The sequence below is a fragment of the Gopherus evgoodei genome, chromosome 7, assembly GCF_007399415.2.
Source record: "Gopherus evgoodei ecotype Sinaloan lineage chromosome 7, rGopEvg1_v1.p, whole genome shotgun sequence".
Taxonomy (NCBI): Eukaryota; Metazoa; Chordata; order Testudines; family Testudinidae; genus Gopherus; species Gopherus evgoodei.
Genome location: NC_044328.1, coordinates 66,904,328 through 66,931,431, shown reverse-complemented (window position 1 = coordinate 66,931,431; position 27,104 = coordinate 66,904,328). Strand labels below are relative to the sequence as shown.

The following is a 27,104-nucleotide window of genomic DNA, read 5'->3' as shown; positions in this document are numbered from 1 at the left end:
TTGGATATAACGTGATAAAGCAGTGCTCCGGGGGTGGGGGGCGGGAGCGGGACTGCACATTCCGGTGGATCAAAGCAAGTTCAATATAACATGGTTTCACCTAAACGTGGTAAGATTTTTTTGGCTCCCAAGGGCGGTGTTATATCGAGGTAGAGATGTATTAGTTTTTCTCCTTGTTCATATATCATGACCTCAAAAATCCCAGTATTGTGCAATCAAGATGCACATTACTTAATGCTTCTATTAAATTCAATGAGAAATCCTCCAGTGAGTTAAAGGGAACAGGATAGCCCTTAGTTTGTTACTACTTTTGTTACCACCTATGAAGAGACTTGTGTCTTGTGATCTTTGTCCCAGGTGAATATTTGAAATGTGCTGGCAAGAGGACCACCTGTATTTTTTCTGTAAAATGGCAAGATGTTTGTTTGTGCCTGAGTCTACTTTGGCTATTCATAGTAGATTCTTACTCCAGCCTTAGCACTGGTTTAAACCCACTGGCTATTCTACAATTAACATTCCAAAAATTAAAACTCACTGTACAACATGCTGTCTGTTGTTTAAATACCATTATATTTTGCAACTAAATTTTGAAGGTACCTAAATAATTTGAACCAGGTATTGTGCAAACTGCAAATACTCCTGAGAGTAGTGCTTCTCCCCCTGCCCCCCACCTTCCCCAAGCATGCAAGGTAACAAGGACATATTAAATTAAGCATTGGATCTTCTGATCAGGTTTGCAGAAGAGCTTCCTGGATTCTGGATATAGGATTCTGGGAGCTGTGGCAAAAGTCAGAGAAGCCTTCCAGCCTCAAGAACCTGATTTCCCTCCTCCTCCTCCCCCTGACATTGAGCAGCTTCATGTAAGTGCAGTTCATTTTCTCAGTAATAGTATATTTGAGTTGCACTGATTAAAATACTGATTGCATCCAGTGACAATAAAACTTTTTTCAGAGACACTTCGGTTCAGGTAGAGTCGTGCGGGGATGTACTGGACTTCACTTTTCACTTTTAAATAGCTTTGGTGGTCCTTTTTTAGAAGCTAGCATAATTGCTTAATTTAAGATTGAAGCACTTCATGAAAGAGTCTGATATAAAGACCACTGAAGTCAATGGAAGACTTTAGTTGACTTCAGTGGACTTTGGATGAGGTACAAACATCACAGAACCCTTCTGAAGCAGGGAGAGAGGCAACCTTTGAGACAGCTAGACTCCATCCATTGTTTGCTTTATAGATCCATGTTTCTTAAGTGACAGGACTTTCAAACAGGAAATACAGAAATTAACTTCATCTTCTAAAGAGAGTGTCTTTCAGCGCAATGGTTGTAATTTTTGTCTTAGCAAATAAAATGATTAGAAATATCATCACCTCACTCTTCTATGCTTTATCTCATGTAGTGAGGAGTGGGGAAGTCTCAAATTCTGCCCACTAGTTCATGTTCGTTATGATCTCCCATACTTTTGCCTGTGATATGGTTTAGTTTAAGCCTCATCTAGTGTAAAACAGCACTTAGGAAGGTAAGCCACAGAGCATATTCTAACTACAAGACAAGGGAATAGCACAGGTTTTTCTTGCTACTTTCATGCCACTCTTCCCCTGCCCCTCTAAAATGAATCCTTTTGGATCCATTTATATCTCTGGTTACATGGATCCTGCAATGTGCTTTTGGGAGAAAAGGAACCCCTGTGAATTTATATGGAGTTGGCCTACCCTTTCTATTAAGCAGAGGCCATAAGTCCAGGACAATGATTTGAGTTTAAGGTAGAGGAGAAGTACTGATTTTGAGCAAATGGAAAACATTTGTTTTATTCTTTAAATAAAAATGGTAGTTTGTATTTGGCCAGTCAGCGCCAGAAACTTAGCGGGTCAGCCTTCAGTGTGAAAAGGCGTAAACTACTATGAACGTACTTTTCTTGTGATGGAGAGTCCTTTTTAAATGTGGGACAGCATGAGCTGCTCATTGTCCTGCAGAGTCTAACAACCTGGTACCACGTTTTGTGCGAGTATATTTTCAAGTGTACAGAATATATTCCTTTCTTGCTTAGCTGACTGATGAACTTGCGCCTCCAAAACCACCCCTTCCAGAGGGTGAAGTTCCACCACCCAGACCACCTCCTCCCGAAGAGAAGGATGAAGAGTTCCCAGAGCAGAAAGCGGGAGAGGTGATTAATCAGCCCATGATGATGGCAGCTAGGCAGCTACACGATGAAGCCCGAAAATGGTCTAGCAAGGTAAGTGAAGTGAATAAAAGGGCTTGTTTCTATTGACTCTTAATAACTAATGTAAGAAAGGTGTTTATCTCTGGAAATGAGAAATAATAGTCAAAGATCTAGAACTGAAAGAAATCAGAATCATTCTCCAGAACCAATCATGAGCTTGACTGTCCAAAGTCAGCTGTTGCCATTCCTTTGATTTCCTGGATAAAACGAAGCATTGTAGGTGGGATTCTGTGTATGCCATGATTAAACAGCTGGATATTTGTCACAGCATTATGCTGAAGATTACAGGCATTCATTTTTCCAACCTTGTATACTTCTCAGACTAGGAGTCAATGCAATGATGTGTGTAAATCCCTAAAAAATGGCTCTGTGAGACATGACATGCTCCATATGCCTTCATGGGGTGTTAATTTTGAAAACTAATGATGCATATTTCAGTGGCAATATCGTTAAGTGCTAGTGAACAGGTTAACATGCCAAATTAATGTGCTTATCCCACAAACCCAGACTGCCTTCCACAGCTTCTCAGATGCTGGAACCACCTCCTAGTTTCCCCTTCTGCTGCTTCAAACCTCCTGCTTTCTCCTACCTCCTTTTATAGAAGAATGTATACATTTGTTCTGCTAAGCAATGATCTACACCTAAAACTTAGGTCAACCTAACTACATTGCTCAGGGCTGTGGAAAAATTTTGCACCCTGTGTGATGTAAGTAGATCGACCTAACTCCTGCTGTAAATACAGCTAGTTCGATGGAAGAATTCTACCATTGACCTACCTACTTCCTCTCAAGAGGACAGATTTACTACAGCAACTGGAATAAACACACTACAGCAACAGAAGGGAAGTGTCTACATTACAGTGGTGTAGCTGCAGCTGCACTTGAGTAGACTTACCCTAAGTTCTGGAGTGTGCTGAAAATGTAAATGTTGGGGGCAGAATAAAATAAATGGAATTTTATATTACATGAAACAAAGGGTACAATTTTATAATTAGTTTTTTTTTAATTAAATATGAAAATGCAGTTGGAAGATGCCACAGAATCTCCTCACTGCTATAATGTGGCTGCAGAACACAAGAGGATTGCCACAGAATTAGGCCAGGCTTGTTGTGAAGTAGACAGGCCCTTGATTATAGCCACTCAGTTTGAATGTTTATACCATCCACTGGATAGCGATTCTTGAATCATTGCTGCTGGAGAAATTAGAAGCTTTTTACCTTCAAAACATAAAATAGCAGAACAGATTCTCTCAAGGTTATTCTTATGTGGAGAGCTACTATAATGCACCTTACATTCTGTGTAAACATGGGTTTGCCTTCCATGCTCACTTTGTGTTTGTGGTCATCAAAGCTGGTGAGTATGTCACAGAACAATTGATATTTTTTGCCTTTTTAAGGTAGGAAACTGATAACTATGTTACAACTACTGTAAGTAGTTCTGCTGGACATCACAGAAACCAACCCATCAGGCTAGATAGGGTGACTGTAGGTGGCTCATCCATTTAACTCTTCTCCTCCTGAGCCATCTGTTTCTAGAAGATGTATCATCTTTGTTTAAAATAACCCCTCTCCTTTTGAGCTGTGTGTTCTAGGAAGGTACTATTTGTTAAGACACCTTATTATTAAAAGCCATTGTATGACTTTGGGGTCAAAGATCATTCAGTTTAAAGAGTTATAATTAGCACTGAATTGGGACATTAATGCTTGGTGCATTAGAATTCCATGCATAGGAAAAGTGAAACTTGCAGCAGTTGTGAGCTGGGTTGTGTTAATTCTGGGGAGAGCCTTTCTACAATAGCTGTATAAATATACTGTGTAGAAATTACTTTAAAGTTTGTAAGGTGCAGTTATGGTCAAAGTGATAGTATAAAAATGAGACCACCTCACTCCTTTTTATTCAGTCACGCTTACACACACTGAGTCTGTTCTGGCTTGCACATCACTGTAGGTTTTTGCTATGTTACAGTTATAGAAACAAATTCTGCCCTCATTTGCAGCTGTAAAAAGCCCATTCTGGCATTAGGTGTGGGCTTCCACAGGTGTAACTTGTAGGCCAGAATTTGGTCTGCAGCATTGCCATTGTTTGGGATGATATGAGAACAAATTCTAATGAGTTAGGAGCACTGAGTTGGAAAAGGCCTCTTTACTTGTAAAATGAGGAAAATTGATCAGGATCATTGATGTAATAAACAAGAAACCTCACAAATCCATTTTGGAGCCACTTTTCCGACTAGAACTGTGTTTTACATGAGAAGTTCAGTATATTTTCTGCTTGCTATTGTTACCTGTGTGTGTTTATATCCCAAAAGGATTACTCCTTTATCGTGTTAATCATCTTGAAAGGTAATTTTGAGGAACAATGGGTTATAATTTGCACTTTTCAAAAAGTGCTTAGTGGTTTGGATTTTAAAGCTGACAATACAATTAAATACAATACGTACTGAAATATTTGGTTACCATATGTAGTTTATATGTTAAGTAATATGCCCACTAAAATATTTACCTATGAGAGCAAAACACCAATACAGCTTAAAAAAATAACAATGTACAACTTCTCCTGTTTTTAGCATCAGTCTAAACTCTAAGGTAAACTCTGGCTTATAAAACAACATTTTCAGAACCTTTCAAGAAGAGTGATTCAGACCAACAAAACCAGGAAATTGAAGTCTAACTTTTCATCCTTTGTTCATGGTTTTAAAGTCACACCGGCTGCAAAGCAAGCTGGTCCCATGAGTACAACTTCAGGAAATTGCAGTGTCCCATGGTGTGTGTCCCCTGCTCCCACTCTTCCCCACAGATCATGGATACCATCTTGGATTTACTCTGGGTTTAGTTTTAAAATGTTTTCTTTTGAGCAGTAATGATCCTCAGAGAAGCTACACCTCTACTCCGATATAACGCTGTCCTCGGGAGCCAAAAAAAATCTCACTGCATTATAGGTGAAACCACCTTACATCGAACTTGCTTTGATCTGCCGGAGTGCACAGCCCTGCCCTCCCTGAGCACTGCTTTACCGCGTTATATCCGAATTCATGTTATATCTGGTCATGTTATATCTGAGTAGAGGTGTATTTAAAAGATGAGTCTTTCTTTAACTTTCCACTGCAGCCACAGGAGGTGGCCTTCTCTTATGGAGAAAATCTAGCATGGCAGACACTGAGCATGGTGTGTGGGATTTGACAGATCATGAGACACAAGATCAGCTCATCCCAAGCCTGCCGGACTTCAGGCTGAGGCAGGCTGTCAGTTCACAAAGCCAATCTTTCACTTTTGTGTTTTCCTGGGGTTTTATTGTCACAAACAGACGCGTCTATATCTTTTTTGGGGGGGACGAAGAGGGAGTGCTTAATATTTTTTTAACAGGCTTCTTAATGCTCTGTCTTTATAAGACTCAAAAGTTACCAATTTAATCCTTTTACAAATGTCGTTTTTCACTGGGCAAACCCTGGAGTTCTCTCACCTCCATAATGTCTTATGGAGGGTCCATAAGCCCAGGTAGGTCAGTTTCCGCCTCTGCATTCTCTATATCAGCATAGCTTTGGCATTAGGTTTTGAGAGTTAAATTAGGCTTCAGTATAAAGAATTATAAAGCCCATCAATCAAAAGAGGCTTATATTTTGTAATGTCTGGAAAATGCTCTGCATGATTACGTTTGTGTTTTTTTTAAGATGAGTCATTTATTGAGTTTAAATTATAGCTTTTCCCTTTCAATGTTTTTCTTGTGTAGATTTTGTCCATAAAAGGCCTTGCCTTAAAAACAAGGCACATTACAAAATACATACCTTCTTGATAAGGATTGTTTGGCTTGTTTCACTCTCTTCATCTGGTATGAAGAATGTGATTAGTAATTTTGTATAATGCAATGGTCCTGAAAGTGTTGGCTATGGTAACATGCCATGCAAAATATGCTGTGACGTTGTTTTCTTAGGTATCTCCTCCCCACACTCTGCACTATAGGCATTAAATCATCATTTTTTCACACACAAAAAGGTAATAACTGCAACATTATGGCAAAGCAATATAGTCCTCTTCATAATCCCTTTGTACTCTAAACATTCTTATTCACAGTGCTTTGTTTTCCTAACTCCATTTTCAGTCTAACAAACACTAATAACTTCATTTACGAAGAATGATTTCCTTTCCCTTTAATCTTTTTGTTCTCTGTGTACTCTGATAGCCCTTCATATCCAATCCTGCTGCTACTCTGTTGTTAATTCTTTTCTTTACTTCTCTAAGGGCTTGACTACACTTGTGAGTTACAGCACAGTAAAGGAGCCCCGGGCGCCCTAGCTCACTCCCTGTCCACACTGGCAAGGCATGTAGAATGCTCTGTCTCCGCGGCTACAGCGCTGCTAGTACTCCACCTTGGCGAGAGGAATAATGTTTGCTGCACCTTGGCTGCAACGCACAGGTGTCAGTGTGAACGAGGTGTTGGGTTATTGCACTCTGATGGGCCTCCGGAAATGTCCCATAATCTCCGTAAGTCAAGTGGCCACTCTTGTCATTGTTTTGAACTCCTTTGAAAGGGCATTTCCACATCCCTACAGCTCTGTTTCTGATAGCAGGCATGCAAGCCATTAGTGTGCAATGCTGTGTGTGAGAGAGAGAAGGGGGCGGTAAGGAGGGGTCCGCTACTGTCTGGACTAACAAGACAGCATGCTGACATGCTCTAAGCCCCGCAAAACCCCACTCTCGCTCCTCCACATATATGCAACACACTCTCTGTTACACTCCACTCCACCCCCACCATTTGAAAAGCACATTGCAGTCACTTGCATGCTGGGATAGCTGCCCATAATGCACCATTCCCAATGCCACTGCAAGTGCTGCAAATGTGGCCACACCAGTGCACAAGCAGCTGTCAGTGTGGACAGACTGCAGCGCTTTCCCTACTGTGCTCTCCGAAGGGGAGTTTAACTCCCAGTGCTCTACATCTGCAAGTGTAGCCATGCCCTAAGGGAACAGAAAGCAGTGTCCGGCACCTGTATTACCTCATCCTATTCTTATCCCATCTAGACATCCTTATGTGAAACCACATCCACAGGCAAAGTTTGTTTTCACCAGTACTGGGTCCTTGTCTGCTATGCATGTACTTCTAGTCTCATTGGCTTATATAAAAAAAAAAATACAATCATTGTCTTGCCAGAAAATGTTCTGAAATTCAGATTTCCTTGAAATGCATAAGATAAATCATGTGTACTCATCTGAATAATATTTCTTTCCACATCTTTCAAATAATCCTAACTTTTTCTCTCCTTAATTTCTTAGTAATACTGGTTCACAGGTGAAATGGTTGGCCCCCTTTCTGCTGATCCTTAGATTGCTTTCATTTTCCTTTCATAGATCAAGAGGTTGTTTGATTACTAAACCAGCTCAGCTCTTCTACCAAATCCTGCTTCTAATACTAACTGTCCCTGTTTCTCCAATCTCCCTGCCACCTTCAAAGCCTAATGAAGCCACTGAGGCTGATGTAGATGTAGATGAGCAGGAGGATACAGATGATGTTGAATTCACTCTCCCCTCTGACACTGAAGATGATTACGAGCCTGAGCTGCTGTTAATGCCAACCAGTCAGCCTGTTAACCAGCCCATTCTGGCCGCTGCTCAGTCTCTGCATCGGGAAGCAACCAAGTGGTCTAGTAAGGTACTCCTCAGTTTCCCACTGGCAACTGATCTGTGTGCATCCAGCCATTTGGAACGCTGACACATTTGCATCACTCTTGATACTTGCTGGGCCCCATGAGTTTGAATGAATAAAAGTTTGCCTGCACTTCATTTTAAGGATTGAGAGTGGCTTCACAAGTTCGGTAGGTCTGTCAGTGCCAGATTTCAGCTTGATTTTTTGGGTCACTTTTTAGAATAAAAAGGCTTATTTTCCCTTTGATTGCATCTGTCTATCTTTCTGCGTATGGCAGTATTCAAAAATGTAAAAGGCAATTTTCTGATCACCTGTGAAGCGATGGTTGGTTTCTCAATGACTTCCAGATAATAATAGAACCTAAGTCATTCAAGAAGTCATTTAACATGTCTGTTGTGCTTTGCCTCTGTTGACGGCTTCAACTAAAATCCGTGTGACAAGGAATGGCTTTGTATGGCAGTGTTATCAAAGAGGACTTTCTGCTGACTTGCACTTGGCTGTACTGCAAATGCTGGCTTGGATGAGAGAATTCCTTTTAAAGAACCTCCACTGAATGCATTAGTTGCTATGATCAAAACTGTTTATATGGTACCAATGGAGAGCTAAGCTGCAGTTCAGACATTCACAAGTATTCTCTCGTGTCTAAACACAAAAAAGTTTTTGCAAGGCTGGTCACTTACTTCATTGTGGAACCGGCGTGCTTCAAGATATGTAAGGTTGTTGCTCTCCAGTGAGAGAGAGAGAGAGAGTGAGTGTGTTTGTGTGTGTCATATGGGGTCAGTCATTCATTTTTAATAGAAAGGGCCTTCAAAAAAAAAAATTCCTGTCCTTTTCAGTTTCTAGTGCTGGATAATTAGAGGATTTCACAAATGATGTTATTGAATATTCCTAATTACTTTATCCCTCTTTACGAATGAATTGAAAAGTTGCCTGTTCTGTCACCTCTTTCTTTAATGGATTAGAAATGGCATAGTGGATTAGTAAACTGTTGAAATTTATAACAACAAGTAACAAATCTTTTTATATGATCTCACTATGCAACCTGCAATGACAAAGTCAGAATATCTTTAAATTTAATACCACCAAACCCTGGAGGGAATTTCCATGGATGTAGGAAACAAATTCACTGAACCAGGTTTTCAGTGTGTACTTTTTGCAACAGACTTTCTACACATTATTACCCAAGGATTAACACCTTTTTGCCTAAAAAAAGAAGTGTACAAAAGGAGCTGTATTTTTGTTCTCCTTTGTCAGCTCATCATGCTAATACCTCACTTTATCCACAAATGTGAATATTTCACAAATCTAGAATTTATTATAAAAGTGAGACAGAATATACTAACAGTTCATCTCAGTGATTTGACTTCTCTTGCACGTGGTATTGACTTTGGAACTGAGGACAAAATACTTTTTGCCTCAGTCATGCATATATGTCACCAATTACAAATACTTCTCAAGAGTATTTTACTATAATTTCACTTGAAAAATAATTTCCCCTTTGAAACATCTCTAGGAGAAGAGTCAGTTAAGCATTAAAAGGTAATCTATTGGAGTTGTTCTTCTTTAGTTAAAAATCATATATATATTTTGGTATTTTTATGAGAAAACTAGCAAAGATGGCCAACTGGAAGGAAAAAATATTTTAACAAATGGTTTCCACTTTAGAATGTCCAGTTAAGTGGCAAATCTTATGTATAAATTCCTTTCCCATTGTCTTCTGTGGATACTATTAAGTGGTAGTGTAGTTGACATACTTTCATACTTCATTTTCAGATGCCATTTAAAATTTTATGTTCAGCTGTTCACAGTAGATCATTTAACTTCAGAGAATTGGTACTGTTTGGTTTAACTTACTTTTTTTTTTAATTGGCACTTGTGTTTTCAATAATGCTGCTTTTATTGGGGAAATCTAGAATGTCTATAACACTTGAACACACTTGGTCTTAAAATCCAGACAGCAGCCTAGTCATTTCCACTCCAGGGACAAACTATCACTTTGGTCACCATTTTTTTTTCCTTTTCAGTTTTGAAATGTTGTCATTGAGTGTTGGAGGGGAAAGTATTTCCTAAACATTTGTACAAATCTTCAGTGCTCCTTATGAAGAATCTTTTTCAATAGACTTGAATTGTTCTTTCTTCCTTGACTTAATGAAAGGGTTTGCTAGTGAGCGTGGATTACAGTTCAGGTCTAACCTTTTGTGTCTAACATTCATTGTTATATTTGTTCCCTGCAGGGTAATGATATAATTGCTGCTGCAAAGCGAATGGCCCTGCTGATGGCAGAGATGTCCCGCCTAGTGAGAGGTGTCAGTGGAAACAAGCGCGCCCTTATTCAGTGTGCCAAGGATATTGCTAAAGCATCGGATGAAGTGACTCGATTGGCCAAGGAGGTGGCAAAGCAGTGCACTGACAAGCGCATTAGAACAAACCTCTTGCAGGTAATAACTTGGGCTAACTTTAAAACCATGCACATATCACTTTCCTTTCTGTGTCCTGCTCTTTCAGTATGGCTCACGGCTGGAGAGTCACCTCTGGATCCCCTTGGCTCCCTATCCCCGCTTTTGTGAGTCTTGAGGCCCAAGTATGGAAATGTTGATTTTCTTCAACTCCCACTTTGCAAGATCAGGTCCTTTTTATTCAGATGGGAGAAGATATATCAGTGTCCTGTAAGAAACACTTTGAAAAATCCATGAATGTCAAGAGACCAGTCTAGCAATGTCTGTATCACCTTGGCCATCCACACAGTCAACCTTATCAAGTCAGAGGGTATTGGCAATAGCATAAACCAATACAGCCCCAAATCTCATCCTCCATTCCTGATGAAACAGACTGTTTGGGGCAAAGGAAAAGTGAATTCTGCTTTAGCGAAGATCCACACTGCTAGAATGGTCACTCAAACTTATCAGGAAGGAATGGGAATGTAAATCTATAGCACTCCAGCGTGCTGGGCACTAACTGTCCACATGGTTCCTGCTGATGCTTGCTAAAAGTTCCTGAGTGCACTTTGACGTTGTTCTGTTTCAAACCCCAGTACATCAATGTGTTCTAGGGAACTTTTAGTGTGTAGCAGCAGGGTCCATATGGTGCGTTAGTGCACAGCATGCTGGAGCGCTGTAGATTTCCAACCCAGCTTGTAAACATGGCTTTAGGGACATCACCCTTGAAGTTTACATGTACATTGTATGCTTGTACCTTAGCCATAAGCAAAGAGAAACTGCTGTAGAGTTAAGCAAAATCTTAGTTTTACTTTAAAAATGAAATATCATTTGGTTCAAGTTTAAAAATTAAAATGATGCACCTTCCCGACTTCTTAGGTCTGTGAGCGAATCCCAACCATCAGCACACAACTCAAAATTCTCTCCACTGTTAAAGCTACTATGTTGGGTAGGACGAACATCAGTGATGAAGAGTCAGAACAGGTAAGAGCTGCGTAACTGATTGTAATATAAACTCCTTCTTGCTACCTGATGTGGGGTGGGGAGAGGGCGATCAGTTGTGTGTCCTTTATACAATCAGATGTGTCCCAGATACTGAGAGTTAGTAAATCTGACCCAGTGTCCAGTAAAAGTGTTAATTTTAATACACCTTGGTATATATTCTGCAGTTAACAATAGTACATTCCTCTGTCTCATGGAGAAGACTTAATTTGCTTCTAACCTGACTTTGTCTCTTGTTTTAAAACAATCCACAGTCTAAAATAAAAAGGTAGAGCTGTTTTTTGGCATAAGAAATTATTCATTAGTGCCCTCTGGTGGTTTACAATGAATACTAGTTTAAGAATACTGTAGCTAAAGTGGGCAATCATTTAAAACATTTTTAGTTTCAGCTCTCCCTGCTTCATTAACCAGCAATTTCATCATAGTTTTGTGAAACTTTGACTTCTGCAGCTACCTTCAATGGCTCTGGGTATACTTAGTTACATTTTTGATCTAGAATTCCTGTAGGTTCTCTGAAACCTTCGTTTGGTAGATGGATGTGTTAGGAATAGTGAGTTATTCAGCTTGTGTTCAGACATTAGCTTTCACTCAGCTTTTCAAAAGGTAGGCTGTGAAGAACAGGAGCCAGCGTGCTGTTCTTCTATGAGTAGCCTCAAGATCTGCCTTGAAGCAGAAGGCAGTAAAGAGTAAATCACCAAGAAAATCTTCCATGGTGTCAAGTATCAGAGGGGTAGCTGTGTTAGTCTGGATCTGTAAAAGCAGCAAAGAATCCTGTGGCACCTTATAGACTAACAGACGTTTTGGAGCATGAGCTTTCGTGGGTGAATACCCACTTCTTCAGATGCATGTGGTCGAAATATCCAGGGGCAGGTATATATATGCTAGCAAGCAAGCTAGAGATAACGAGGTCAGTTCAATCAGGGAGGATGAGGCCCTGTTCTAGCAGTTGAGGTGTGAAAACCAAGAGAGGAGAAACTGGTTCTGTGCCAACTACAGAACCAGTTTCTCCTCTCTTGGTTTTCACACCTCAACTGCTAGAACAGGGCCTCATCCTCCCTGATTGAACTGACCTCGTTATCTCTAGCTTGCTTGCTAGCATATATATACCTGCCCCTGGATATTTCGACCACATGCATCTGAAGAAGTGGGTATTCACCCACGAAAGCTCATGCTCCAAAACGTCTGTTAGTCTATAAGGTGCCACAGGATTCTTTGCTGCTTTTACAAGAAAATCTTCATCACCAACGGAAATGACGACTACAGAGACCTCTGGTCCCAAGGGGACTTCTATTCAGGCTCTGAGTGATGCTGGTACCTCAGAGGTGAATAGGAGGCAGTTGTCTAAGACAGACACAGTACTGAATTCAGGTACCTGTACCCAGAGCGGCAGAGACACTGGTGAAAAAAGTTCTGAGCCTGTCCCTGAGCAGCACTGAGTACCGGACAAAGACCGTTCAGCTACCTGTGGTACCAGTGGAATCTGAGTTGACTTACTCCTATGCCAAATGTTTGGTACTCCAGCTTCATCACCAGAAATCTGTCTTCCACAGATTCTTGCTCAACCCTATCTTTTATACCATCAGGACTAAAAGAATTTAGGTACCCTGAAGATCTGCTGTTATCTTGGGAGTCAGCGCCTCATCTCTTAATAAGCGGAGGGGGGTGGGGAGTTGTCAGCATCGAGACTCTCTCTAGGTCACCAACGCCTGGAGTACCATACTTGCCCTCATCATCTTTGCAAGCCGGACAGCTATGCCTCTGCCCCTCCACCCCTTTCCCCATGTTGGAGTATATGGAAGAGGATATTTCTGACTTAGATATCAGTGTAGGGTTCCCCAGTGTATTCCAGGACACATCGTTGTCCCTCCTCCACTGATGTAATACAGGAGAATAAACCTCAAGTGACACCCATCCATGGCCTCACTGGGTCCTGTGGGCGTTCTCTTAACAGTTTACAAAGAAATTTTCACACCACAGGAGGGAGCAGGAAAGGGCCCATTCTCCTCAACCTCCTATTCGAAGCAAGGGAGGGATAAGGAGATGACTCTTCTAATATTTCTTCCTCATCACCTGATGAAGCTGTGATGCCTCCACCTCTTCCTATGGCAGATGACTACAGGCAGTTCCAAGAACTGATTTAAGCGAATTGTGGGCATGCTGCAGATTCTCTTTGAGGTGTTTCAGGTGTCCCACCATAAACTCCTGGATATCTTGCAAACTTTGACATCTATGAGGCTTGCCATTCCGGGCACTGAAGCGCTTATGGAGCCTGCTAAGACTGTTTGACAAACACCAGCTACAGCACTACCTACCTGCAAGAGGGCAGAGGGAAAAATATTATGTCCCTGCCATGGAACCAGAGTTTCTATGTTGTCACCCAGCTCCAAACCATTTAGAAGATCTCCTAAACTATTTGTATCCATTGCAGACAGAAACAAGGGTTCTTCTTCGAGTGATTGCTCATATCCATTCCAGGTAGGTGTACGCGCCGTGCGTGCACGTCTGCCGGAAACTTTTTACCCTAGCAACTCCAGTGGGCCGGCAGGTCGCCCCCTAGAGTGGCGCCAGTATGGCACCAAATATATACCCTTGCCGGCCCGCCCGCTCCTCAGTTCCTTCTTACCGCCATGTCGGTTGCTGGAACTGTGGAGTGCGGCTTGCTGACCTCCACGTCCCTAGCTCTCCTGTTCCTGTTTGTCGTTTGACTTGTAAATAATTCTTAGTTAAGTAGTAGATAGTCTTTTAGTATAGAAATAGTTAGTTAGAATCTTGTAAATAGTTATCTAACGTTGCCTGCATGTGGGCCGTTGCCCTCCCCGGCACCCGGCACCGGGCCCATGCCTGGCTCGCCGGGTTTCAAGCAGTGCTCGGCGTGCAAGAAGCCAATGCCCACGAGCGATCCCCAAGACGCGTGCCTTAAGTGCCTAGGGGAATTGCACATTAACGACAAGTGCCGCATTTGCAAGGCTTTTAACCCTCGCACTAAAAAGGAGAGAGACCAAAGACTCCGTGCTCTCCTTATGGAAGCGGCTCTGTCTCCGGCACCGGCGGCGCAGTCAGCCAGTTCTACTCCGGCACCGGACCGCGCCGGCACCGGCAAGACTCCCCGGCACCGACCATCTCCGGCACCGGGAGCAGATCTACGTTCCTCGGCGTCTGCGACACCATCAAGGCAGGCCCGAGTGGACCGCCCGGCACCTACCTTAGCCGCGGCACCGCCTGCAGGACTGCTGTTGACTCCGGGCCCGAAAGGTCCGTCGAGTCCAGCCCCACCTAGCTCCCCCATAAGATCAGGGGTCGAGCTAAGGGTCCCGTCGACACCGGAGACTTTCGCCTCGGCTCAGGACTTAATTGCACTGACGGAGCCATCTCAGCCTCAGCCGGCACCCCCGGGACGCATAACTTCCAGGGGTAAGCCAATGTTTCGAGCGCTGTCTCCCGAGTCCCGGCACCGATCACCCCGGAGGCGCGAACGCTCACGCTCGGAGCACCGCTCGGAGTCCCGGCACCGGTCGCCCAGACGGTACCGGTCGTACTCGCGGCACCGATCACCATCCGCACGGTCCTGGTCGGGCTCATCTCACTGCCGGCACCGAGACTCCAGGAGCTGTTCACCTCGGCGTTCGGCCCCACGGTCGACCTCCCGGCACCGAACTGGTGGCAGGTCCCGAACCCGGTCGACCTCCTGGCACCGTGCTGGTGGTAGGTCCCGGTCTCCGCTGCCGTCCCCGCACCATGTTCTCAGAAGGTTGCAGTCCCGCTCCTGGCACCGACATCGCTCCCGATCCCGGTCGGGATCTCAGCACAGATCATCACGCCGTTCTCAGTCCCGATCCCAGTACCGATGTGGGTCGCGGCACCGAGCCTCGGCACCGAGGGGAGCGTCAGTCATGGCGCATAGAGCTGCATACCAACCAAGCTCAGCGCTCCCCTGGCCTTCTAGGGAGCCGTCAGTCTCCTCCCACACTGACAGTGCCTATGCCATGGCACAGGACAGACACGTGGCCCTGTTCCAAGACCCTCCACCACAAGAACGAGGGCCTCCACAGTGAGGGTTTTGGACCCCATGGGCATACTCTCAGGCCCAGGGTCCGCAACACATTACCCCCTGCCCTGTGGCGGAGCACAGACCACCGGAGGCGACGGTGTCTAGACCCCCTCACTCCCCGGAAACAGACGGTACTCACCGGGACCCAGAGCTCCCTGCAGAAACGGAGGTGCAGCCCCTCACGGAACTCCCCGTGGACACTTTGTTGCCGGGGGTCTCCTCGTCCTCGTCTCCGGATGAGGCAGTGGCGGGTACCTCGTCCTCCAGTCCCCCCCCACTGGATTTGAGGGCACACCAAGACCACCTCCGCCGAGTGGCACAGAACCTGAACTTGCAGGCGGAGGAGGTGTCGGAAATTGAGGACCCGGTGGTGACCATCCTTTCAGCTGATGCGCCCACCAGAGTGGCCCTACCCTTCATAAAAACGATACAGACTAATGCCACTAACATCTGGCAGTCATCGGCCTCCATCCCTCCGACCGCTCGAGGGGTGGAGCGAAAGTACATGGCCCCCTCAAAGGGCTATGAATATTTATATGTTCACCCGACCCCCTGCTCGTTGGTGGTCCAGTCAGTGAACGATAGGGAGCGCCACGGGCAAGAGGCCCCAGCGCCCAAGTCGAAGGAGGCGAGGCGGATGGACCTCCTGGGCCGCAAGGTCTATTCAGCGGGGGCGCTGCAGCTCCGGGTATCGAACCAACAGGCCCTCCTCAGTCGCTACTCCTTCAATTCCTGGGTAGCGGCGGGGAAGTTTGCGGAGCTCTTGCCCCAGGATGCATGCCAGGAATTTTCCACCATCCTGGACGAGGGCAAGAAAGTAGCAAGAACATCGCTACAGGCCTCCCTTGATGCTGCCGACTCGGCCGCTCGGACCCTAGCTTCGGGGCTCACGATGCGCCGGATCTCTTGGCTGCAGGTCTCTGGCCTTCCGCCGGAGCTCCAGCACACAATCCAGGACCTCCCCTTCGAAGGCCAGGGCCTGTTTTCGGATAAAACAGACCCTAGACTGAAAGATCTTAAAGATAACAGGGTCATAATAAGGTCGCTGGGCATGCATACGCCGGCGACACAACGCAGGCCATTCAGGCAGCAAAACCAGCAGCAGCAGCGGCCGCCATACTCTCAGTTCCGCCCGCGGCAGGACCCTTCGAGGCGCCGAGGCAGAAACAACCGCCGCAGGCAGTCTGGTGGGCAAACGGGGCAGAACCAAGGCTCCACCAAGGTCCCTCCAGGGCCTAAGCCTTCATTTTGAATGTGCGCCCGAGGGCGCAGTACCAGTTTCCCCTCCGGATCCTTCCCCGCAGTTTTCCAACCACCTTTCCTTTTTCCTCCCGGCGTGGACCCAAATAATGTCAGACCGTTGGGTCTTGCGTACGGTGCAGGCCGGTTATCGCCTGCAGTTTTCTTCGCCCCCACCCTCCTATCCACCATCCCCGTCCCTGTCCCTCTTCAGGGACCCCTCTCACAAGCAATTCCTCCGTCAGGAAGTGCACGCGCTCCTTGCCAAGGGAGCCATAGAGGCGGTTCCGGAAAACGAGAAGGGCAAGGGGTTTTATTCCCATTACTTTCTAATCCCCAAATCCAAGGGCGGCCTCAGGCCCATCCTCGACCTGCGGGAACTCAACAAAGTATATCATGAAGTTGAAGTTCTGCATGGTATCCCTTGGAACCATCATCCCATCCCTGGATCCCGGAGACTGGTACGCCGCCCTCGATATGCAGGACGCCTACTTTCACATCTCTATTGCCCCCCAACACAGGCGTTTCCTCCGTTTTGTGGCCGACCGCCAACATTACCAATTTGCGGTCCTTCCGTTTGGCCTCTCTACGGCCCCAAGAGTGTTTACAAAATGCATGGCAGTCGTCGTCGCACACCTTCAACGCTGCCGCATCCACGTGTTCCCCTACTTGGACGACTGGCTGATCCGAGGCACGTCGGAACTGCATGTCCGCGACCATGTCGCCAGGATCAGCACCCTCTTTGCGGCCTTGGGCCTCGTAATCAATGTGGACAAGTCTACTCTACTCCCCACGCAGCGGATAGAGTTTATCGGGGCCGTTCTAGACTCTGCCCTGGCCAGGGCCTTGTTACCCTTGCCCAGGTTCCAGTCGTTGTCGGATATCATTCTACGGTTGCAAGCGGCCCCGCTGACCTCAATACGAACATGTCTGGCCCTCCTAGGCCACATGGCAGCCTGCACGTTTGTAACGGCATATGCCCGACTCCGCATGAGACCTCTTCAATCATGGCTCATTGCGCAGTATCGGCCGGCCAGACAGTTGTTGGACACGGTCGTCACCGTCCCTCAGAGGGTGCTGGACTCTCTTCGCTGGTGGCTGGACCAATCCGTAGTCTGTGCGGGGCTCCAGTTCCATCCGCCCCAACCTTCGGCATCCCTGACCACGGACGCCTCCGATCTGGGCTGGGGGGCTCACTGCGGCACCCAGAGAACTCAGGGCTTGTGGACACCACAAGAGATCAACCTCCATATCAATGTACGAGAGTTGAGAGCGGTCCGCCTTGCTTGTCAAGCGTTTGTCCATCTCCTTCAAGGTTGTTGTGTCGCGGTGTTCACCGACAACACGACGACCATGTTTTACATCAACAAGTAGGGCGGCACCAGGTCCTCTCCCCTCTGTCTCGAGGCAATATGTCTCTGGGAGTTTTGCATAGCCCATTCGATTCACCTTTCCGCCTCCTATCTCCCGGGAGTGCGGAACACCCTAGCGGATCGGCTGAGCAGGTCCTTCCGTTCGCACGAGTGGTCCCTCCGTCCGGACGTCGCCCTCTCACTCTTCCAGAGATGGGGTCGTCCCCGGATGGACCTCTTCACGTCCAGGGTGAACAGGAAGTGTCGAACATTCTGCTCCTTCCAGGGTCGGGAGTCAGGGTCTATAGCGGATGCATTCCTGATCCCATGGACAGCCCACCTGTGTTATGCTTTCCCACCCATTCCGCTGATTCACAGAGTTCTCATCAAGGTGCGCAGAGACAGAGCCCGGGTGATTCTCATAGCTCCAGCATGGGCCAGACAGCACTGGTACCCCATGTTGCTGGACCTCTCAGTAGCCAGCCCAGTTACCCTGCCCCTTCATCGGGACCTGATCACTCAGGACCACGGCAGGCTCTGTCACCCAGACCTTCCGTCTCTACACCTTACGGCATGGCTCCTGCGTGGTTGACAGACTCCGAGTTGCGATGTTCCACCCCGGTTCGCGAGGTTCTCATGGGCAGCAGAAAGCCTTCCACCAGAGCGACTTACACAGCTAAGTGGAAGCGTTTCTCTTGCTGGTGTTCAGAGAAAGCTCTTCGCCCTATGGAGACTCCCGTCACCACTCTTTTGGACTACATCTGGTCCCTTAACACCCAGGGTCTGGCATTGTCGTCCCTCCGAGTCCACCTAGCCGCCATCTCCGCGTTTCATCCTGGAGTGGACGGATGTTCTGTCTTCTCTCACCCTATGGTGGCGAGATTCCTGAAGGGGCTAGAGTGGCTTTATCCACAAATTCGCCCTCCGGCCCCTTCATGGGACCTCAACCTGGTCCTGACTCGGCTCATGGGCCCTCCATTCGAACCATTAGCTACTTGCTCCCTGCTCTACCTCTCGTGGAAGACCGCCTTCCTTGTGGCCATTACCTCAGCTAGATGAGTGTCAGAGCTGAGGGCCCTCACGGTGGACCCACCGTATACCGTCTTCTATAGGGACAAGGTACAGCTGAGGCCTCACCCTGCCTTTCTTCCCAAGGTGGTCTCAGCTTTCCATGTGAACCAAGAGATTTTCCTCCCAGTCTTCTTCCCCAAGCCCCATTCGTCCCGCAGGGAGCAGCAGCTCCACTCGCTAGATGTCCGACGGGCACTAGCATTTTATGTGGACAGGACCAAACCCTTCCGCAAGTCCCCTCAGTTATTTGTGGCAGTAGCGGACCGGGTCAAGGGGCTGCAGATTTACTCCCAAAGGTTATCTTCATGGGTTACCTCCTGCATCAGGACCTGCTACGATCTGGCCCAAGTTCCGATGGGCCGTATGACTGCTCACTCCACCAGAGCACAGGCATTATCGCTGGTTTTCCTCGCCCGCGTGCCAATACAAGAGATCTGTAGGGCAGCGACCTGGTCATCGGTCCATACATTCGCTTCCCATTACGCCCTGGTCCAGCAGTCCAGAGATGATGCGGCCTTTGGTTCTGCAGTGCTCCAGGCCGCGACTTCTCACTCCGACCCCACCGCCTAGGTAAGGCTTGGGAATCACCTACCTGGAATGGATATGAGCAATCACTCAAAGAAGAAAAGACCGTTACTCACCTTTGTAACTGTTGTTCTTCGAGATGTGTTGCTCATATCCATTCCACACCTGCCCTCCTTCCCCACTGTCGGAGTAGCCGGCAAGAAGGAACTGAGGAGCGGGCGGGCTGGCAAGGGTATATATCTGGTGCCATACTGGCGCCACTCTAGGGGGCGAGCTGCCGGCCCACTGGAGTTGCTAGGGTAAAAAGTTTCCGGCAGACGTGCATGCGCGGCGCATACACCTACCTGGAATGGAAATGAGCAACACATCTTGAAGAACAACAGTTACAAAGGTGAGTAACCGTCTTTTCGGCAGTTTCAAAACAGGTTACGAAAGAGGATCTCCGGTTGTATTAAGATTTGTTCAGCCCACATTGAGAGTGATATGTCCGACAAGAGCACAATCTATGTTTATAGCCTTACTTAAGGATGTACGAATTGCAGAGATCTGTAGAATGGCAAGTTGGTCTTCTGTTCATATGTTTTCTAAACATTTATGCCATGGTGCCCAGAGCTAGATCAGATGCTGCTTGTAGGCAGGTCCGTTCTTTTTTCTGGTGGACTCCGGTCTGAACCTCCCATCTTCTTAGGACACCTTTGGAGACACCTGAAGTTGAGCACCCACAGAAGAGAGGTTACTTCTTTGCAGTAACTGGAGTTCTTTGAGATGCGTGTCCCTGTGAATGCTCTGTTCTTCTTCGAGTGCTTGCTCATATCCATTCCAGTTAGGTGTGCATGCGCCGCGTGCACGTTCGTTGGAGATTTTTACCCTAGCAACACTTGATAGGCCGGCAGGGCACCCTCTGGAGTGGCGCCGCTATGGCGCCTGATATATACCCCTGCCGGCCCATCCGCTCCTCAGTTCCTTCTTACCACCCATGTCAGTCGTTGGAACAGTGGAGCGCAGCTTAGCTGATCTCCACCTCCCTAGCTCTTCGCTCGTTTGTATAGTAATTGTGTACATAGTTCGTTCTCTATAGTTCTAGTTAACTTTTATAGTAGTAGTTTTATAGTAGTTGTGCATATAGTTAGAGGGGATCGGGGGCTAGCCCCTTCTCCTCCCCCGGTACCGGGGCCCATGCCCGGTTCACCGGGCTTCAAACCCTGCGCGGCCGGTCATCGGCTGATGCCCACAGGAGACCCGCATGACTCCTGTTTAAAGTGTTTGGGCGCATCCCACGTTGCAGACAAGTGCCAAATCTGCAAGGCTTTCAAGCCCCGGACGAAGAAAGAGCGGGACATTCGCCTCAAGCAACTTTTGATGGAGGCAGCTCTAACTCCTCCATCCTCGGCACCGACTCCAGCACTGGGGACGAGTGCTTCCTCCGCACCGGAACGCACGGTTCCAGTAAAGGCTCCTTGGCACCAGCCTTCACTGTCTCAACCCTCTGGCCGGCACCGATCCCTCTCCCAGAGGAGCAAGAGGCACAAGGCTCCTGCGGCACCTGTATGTACGCCACAGTCAGAGTGTACATCCAAGGCGGACCGCCTGGCACCGTCAACTACCGCGGCACCGCTTGCCTCCGCACCATTGATTCCGGTCTCTCAGGAGCTGTCGATTCCGGTGCCTGCCAGCTCCCCAGCGCACGCTGTGGTCGAGCACGTCGTGCCCTCGACGCCAGAGACTTTCTCTATGGCTTGGGAACTGATTGCTCTGACAGAGCCTGAGCTGCCCCAACCCCTGGCACCGCCGGTGCGGGTTGTTCAGTCACTGGGCAAGCCCGCCATGATGAGGCCATCTTTGCTAGGCACTGCGGAACGCCGCCGGTCCCGATCCAGGTCCCATGGACGCTCTCGGTCCCGCCATTGCTCCCGCTCCCGGCGCCGCTCGCAGTCCTGGTACCGCTCTCCATCCCAGTACCGGTCGTACTCGCGGCACCACTCAAGATCCCGGTCTCCATCACGGTACTCTCGGCACCGGTCCAGATCCCGGCACCGCGGTACCTCTCGCAGCCGATCTCAGCATGGAGATGTGAGGTACCGGTTGACCTCTCGGCACCGTGCTGGTCACAGGTCCCGGTCCCACCCCGGCACCGCTACAACTCTCAGTACCGTTCGCCGGTACCACGCAGACAGGAGTCCAATGGACGCAGAGACCTAGTCCAATCGACTTCAGCTCCTCCGTGGCCTTCGCATCATCCATCCATCTCCTCCCATGAGGACAGTGCCTCCTATGGGGATTTGGATACGCATGCCCATGGCCCGGACCACGGACCTCACCAGTGGTCCTTTTGGACGCCTTGGGCATATCATCAAACCCAAGGTGAACTGACTGGCCCATCATGCTCCGGTCACTCAGAGCACCATGTGCCCGAGGCCACCGTCAGCCGACCTCCCCCCGCTGGCACGGAGGAAACCAGTGCACACGCTCCGGACCCGCATGATCTTCCGGAGACAGAGGTCCCCCCCAGACCAGGCGTCAGTGTAGGACCCACTCCTCCCGGGGCTGTCATCCTCCTCTTCCCCGGATGAGGCGGTAGCGGGCACGTCAGCATTGGGGCCACCTCTGATTGACCTCCGGTCACACAGGACCTTCTGCGGCGTGTCGCCCAGAATATCAACCTGCTGGTAGAGGAGGTTCCAGAGGTGGAGGACCCGGTCATTAGCATCTTGTCCGCAGAGACACCCACCAGAGTGGCTCTCCCCTTCATTCGTTCGATCCACGCTAGAGCAGACACTATCTGGCAATCCCCGGCTTCCATCCCACCTACAGCCAAGGGGGTTGAATGGAAATACATGGTGCCTTCCCAGGGGTATGAGTACCTCTATGTGCACTCTGCTCCCTGTTCATTGGTGGTACAGTCCGTCAACGAACAGGAGCGCCACAGCCAACAAGCCCCTGCACCTAAATCCAGGGAGGCCCAGTGCATGGATTTGTTTGGATGGAAAATCTATTCTGCAGGAGGCCTCCAACTCCAAGTAGCGAACCAACAAGCCCTCCTAGGTAGATACAATTACAATATCTGGGAGGCGGTCGGGAAGTTTGCCGAGTTGGTTCCGCAGGATTCCCGCCAGGAATTTGCAGCACTCCTGGAGGAGGGGAAGAGGGTCGTGAGGACCTCCTTACAAGCCTTGCTAGATGCCGCTGATTCAGCAGCTAGAACGGACGCCTCTGGCATAGCCATGTGCCATATATCATGGTTGTAAGTGTCCGGCCTGCCACCTGAGTTGCAACACACCATACAAGACTTGCAGTTCGATGGACAAGGCTTGTTCTCCCAAAAGACGGACCCCAGACTGCAGAGTCTGAAGGACAACCGTGTAATTATGCACTCGTTGGGAATGCATACACCGCAGACTCAAAGACGGTCCTTCCGTTCCCAACCTCAGCGTCCTTACCTCCCGCCTCGGCCAAGGCAAGACTTTGCCAGAAGATGAGGTTGTACCAATCGCAGACGTCAGTCTGGACCTCAAGGGGGTAACAATTCCGGTCCCACCAAACCAACACCGGGACCCAAATCAAACTTTTGAGGGTGCGCCCGAGAGCAGTGTACCAATTGCCTCCCCGGATCCCTTTCAGTTCTACAACCGCCTTTCCCCGTTCCTTCCTGCGTGGTCCCAGTTGACGTCAAATCGTCGGGTCCTACGTACGGTGGAACTTGGATACCATCTTCAGTTTGTTTCACCCCCTTCTTCCCCCCCCTCCTCGTTCCTCTTCAGGGACCCCTCTCACGAGCAACTCCTCATCCAGGAGGTCCGCAGGCTCCTCTCAATCGGAGCTATAGAGGAGGTACTGGAGGAGTTAAGGGGCAAGGTTTTTATTCCCGATATTTTCCAATTCCCAAGGCGAAAGGGGGCCTCCGGCCTAATCTGGACCTGCGAGGACTGAACAAATTCATCAAAAGGTTCAAGTTCCGCATGGTATCCCTGGGAACGATTATTCCTTCCCTGGATCCCGGAGATTGGTACGCCGCTCTCGTCATGCAGGATGCATATTTCCACATTGCAATTTATCCCCCGCACAGGCGGTATCTGCGCTTTGTGGTAAATCATCGACACTACCAGTTTACTGTCCTCCCCTTTGGCCTCTCCTCGGCCCCTCGTGTCTTCACGAAGTGCATGGCGGTCGGCGCCGCTTCCCTACGCCGTTGTCGAATACACGTTTTCCCTTACCTTGACGACTGGCTTATCCGAGGGGCCTCCAAGGCACAAGTCATCAGCCATGTGACCATTATCAAGGACCTGTTTATGCGTCTAGGCCTGATCCTCAATCTGGACAAGTCAACTCTGGTGCCTACACAGAGAATAGAATTTATCGGGGCAATGCTGGACTCCAGCCTGGCGACGGCCAGTTTCCCCGCCCCCCCCCCCACCGGTTTCAGGCCATAGTCTCTCTTTTTCAAAGTCTTCAGAGTTTTCCAACAACCTCTGCTCGCACTTGCCTTGGTCTCCTCGGTCACATGGCTGCATGCACATTCGTCACAAAGCACGCCAGGCTGCGAATGCGTCCTCTCCAAATCTGGCTTGCCTCCGTCTATCGGCCAGGCAGAGACGCCATAGACATCATTCTGACAGTTCCGCCGAGCGTTCTCGGCTACCTTGACTGGTGGCGAACGTCGTCTCAGGTGTGTGCAGGCCTGTCGTTCCATCATCCCCAGCCCTCCACGTCCCTAAAACACCCTCTCTGGGCTGGGGTGCTCACCTAGGGCGCCTGCGTACCCAAGACCTTTGGTCGTCCCAGGAGTTGATGTTACACATCAATGTCCGGGAGCTGAGAGCGGTCTGGCTGGCATGCCAAGCGTTCCAGCGCCATCTGCAGGGCTGTTGTGTTGCAGTATTCACAGACAACACAACAGCCATGTATTATATAAACAAACGGGGAGGGACACAGTCCTTCCCCTTGTGTCAGGAAGCGATCCAACTGTGGGACTTCTGCATAGCCCACTCCATAGACCTAATAGCCTCCTTCCTTCCAGGAGTCCGGAACATGCTCGCAGATCACCTGAGCAGGTCCCTCCTGGCGCACGACTGGTCCATCCGTCTGGACATTCTCCATTCAGTTTTCTGGAGGAGGGGCTTTCCCCACATAGACCTCTTTGCCTCTCGGGAGAACAGGAAATGCCAGGTGTTCTGCTCCCTACAAGGTTGCTCCCCGGACTTCCTGTCGGACGCGTTCCTCATCCCGTGGACGGGCCACCTCTATTATGCCTTTCCACCGTTTCCTCTCGTCCACCAAGTTCTTCTCAAACTCCGCAGGGACAAAGCCCACCTTATCTTGATCGTTCTGGTTTGGCCGAGGCAACATTGGTACACCATGCTGCTTGACCTGTCTCTCAGACCTGATTCTCCTGCCACTCTGCCGAGACCTGATCACGCAGGACTTCGGCAGGCTGCACCACCCGGACCTGCAGTCCCTTCGTCTGACTGCATGGCTGCTGGCTGGTTGAGCCAATCGGAGTTGCGTTGTTCCGCCACAGTGCAACAGGTGCTACTGGGAAGCAGAAAGCCCTCCACGCGTTCAACATACCTCGCTAAATGGAAGCGCTTCTGTCACTGGTGCGCCCAGCAGGACCTTTCTCTGCAGTCTGTATTAGTCCCCACTATCTTGGACTATTTATGGTCTCTCAAAGAGCAAGGTCTAGCGATCTCTTCTCTAAGAGTGCATCTTGCAGCTATTTCCACCTTCCATCCTGGGGAGGCTGGCAGTTCCGTTTTTTCCCATCCTATCGTTTCCAGATTCCTCAAGGGCTTGGAGCAACTCTATCCCCAGGTCAAACGCCCAACCCCTACCTGGGACCTGAACCCATAACCAGGCTCATGGGGGGCCCCCCTTTGAGCCTTTAGCCACATGCTCGCTGCTGTACCTGTCCTGGAAGACAGCGTTCCTAGTCGCTGTCACCTCGGCTAGGCGAATCTCAGAACTTCGATCTTTGACTGTGGATCCTCCGTATACGGTGTTCCATAAGGACAAGGTACAGCTGCGACCACACCTGGCGTTCATCCCTAAGGTCGTCTCTGCCTTTCACGTTAATCAGGACATCTTCCTGCCAGTCTTTTTCCCAAAGCTGCACTCATCGCGACGGGAACAGCAGCTGCATACTCTGGATGTCCGCAGGGCTCTCGCTTTTTACATTGAGAGGACCAGACCCTTCAGCATTCACCTCAGCTATTTGTAGCGGTAGCAGAACATATGAAGGGCATGGCAATCTCTTCCCAACGGATTGCATCTTGGGTGACATCCTGTATTCAGGCATGCTATGACTTGGCTCACGTCGCGACTGGCCATCTCACCGCCCACTCTGCTTGGGCTCAAGCCTCATCTGCCGCGTTCTTGGCTCATGATCCCATACAGGAAATCTGCCGCACGGCCACCTGGTCTTCCATCCACACCTTTGCATCGCACTATGCATTGGTCCAACAATCCAGAGACGATGCCATCTTACATTCCACAACGTCTCGCTCCGACCCCACCGCCTAGTTAAGTCTTGGGAATCACCTAACTGGAATGGATATGAGCAAGCACTCGAAGAAGAAAAGACTGTTGTTCTTCAAGATGTGTTGCTCATATCCATTCCACACCCGCCCTCCTTCCCCACTGTCGGAGTAGCCGGCAAGAAGGAACTGAGAAGCGGATGGGCCGGCAGGGGTATATATCAGGTGCCATAGCGGCGCCACTCCAGAGGGCGCCCTGCCGGCCCACCGAGCGTTGCTAGGGTAAAAATCTCTGATGAACGTGCACGCGGTGCGCGCATACCTAACTGGAATGGATATGAGCAACATATCTCGAAGAACAACAGTTACAAAGGTGAGTAACCGTCTTTTACCCATCCTCCTTTCCCTCTGCTTCGGTAGAGAAGGAACTGAGGGTGGTACATCCACATAGCCCTATGTAACCGTGGTGCGGGGCACAAGTATATGTGCAGTGCATGCACAGGCTGAATAGGCACCGCTACCAAAAATCTCCTGTCAAAGTTGCAGGGCACAGGCATACTTGAAGTGGAGCACCCATAAAGGGACATGTCTGAGAGAACTCCAGTTACAGCATAAGGTGTGTAACCTCTAATTGTGAACGAGAGAATCACTTGCTTCTTTTTCCAAATTATGGAAAAGGTTTTTTTTTACAGTTGACTATCATGAAACGTAAATTAGCAAGAATGATGTAACATCGTGTTCCTGTTGTAAGTCCCCAGGCAGGGTGGGATTTATGTTTCTGAGTTAAACAATTGCTCATCTATGTGAACACTGTTCTACCTCTATGCGTATTTAAGAACTTGAAAGAATAACACCTTTCCTTTGTCTGCAGGCTACTGAGATGTTGGTTCACAATGCCCAGAACCTTATGCAATCTGTAAAGGAGACTGTGAGAGAAGCAGAAGCAGCGTCTATTAAGATTAGAACAGATGCTGGATTCACTCTTCGCTGGGTTAGAAAGACTCCTTGGTATCAGTAAACAACTGCCAACTAACATTATCTTCTGTAATATAAAAAGCCTTTTTGAAGCAGAAGAGAATTTAACAGCAAAATGTGCTGTAAACATGATC

General features: G+C 48.5%; 1 protein-coding gene across 4 annotated transcripts in view; it reads left to right on the top strand.

Annotated features, from left to right (window-relative positions):
• Nucleotides 1-27,104, top strand: part of VCL (vinculin) — a 115,740-nt gene extending 88,636 nt beyond the window's left edge. For 2 of the 4 annotated variants that reach the window (XM_030571341.1, XM_030571340.1), the window contains exons 17-22: nucleotides 733-860; nucleotides 2,044-2,229; nucleotides 7,662-7,859; nucleotides 10,088-10,291; nucleotides 11,168-11,272; nucleotides 26,867-27,104. In XM_030571341.1, the coding sequence (XP_030427201.1) occupies nucleotides 733-860; nucleotides 2,044-2,229; nucleotides 7,662-7,859; nucleotides 10,088-10,291; nucleotides 11,168-11,272; nucleotides 26,867-27,013 (968 nt within the window). In that variant the 3' untranslated portion in view covers nucleotides 27,014-27,104. The remainder of the gene's footprint in view (nucleotides 1-732; nucleotides 861-2,043; nucleotides 2,230-7,661; nucleotides 7,860-10,087; nucleotides 10,292-11,167; nucleotides 11,273-26,866) is intronic. The other 2 variants (XM_030571343.1, XM_030571342.1) reach the window with 1 other exon arrangement.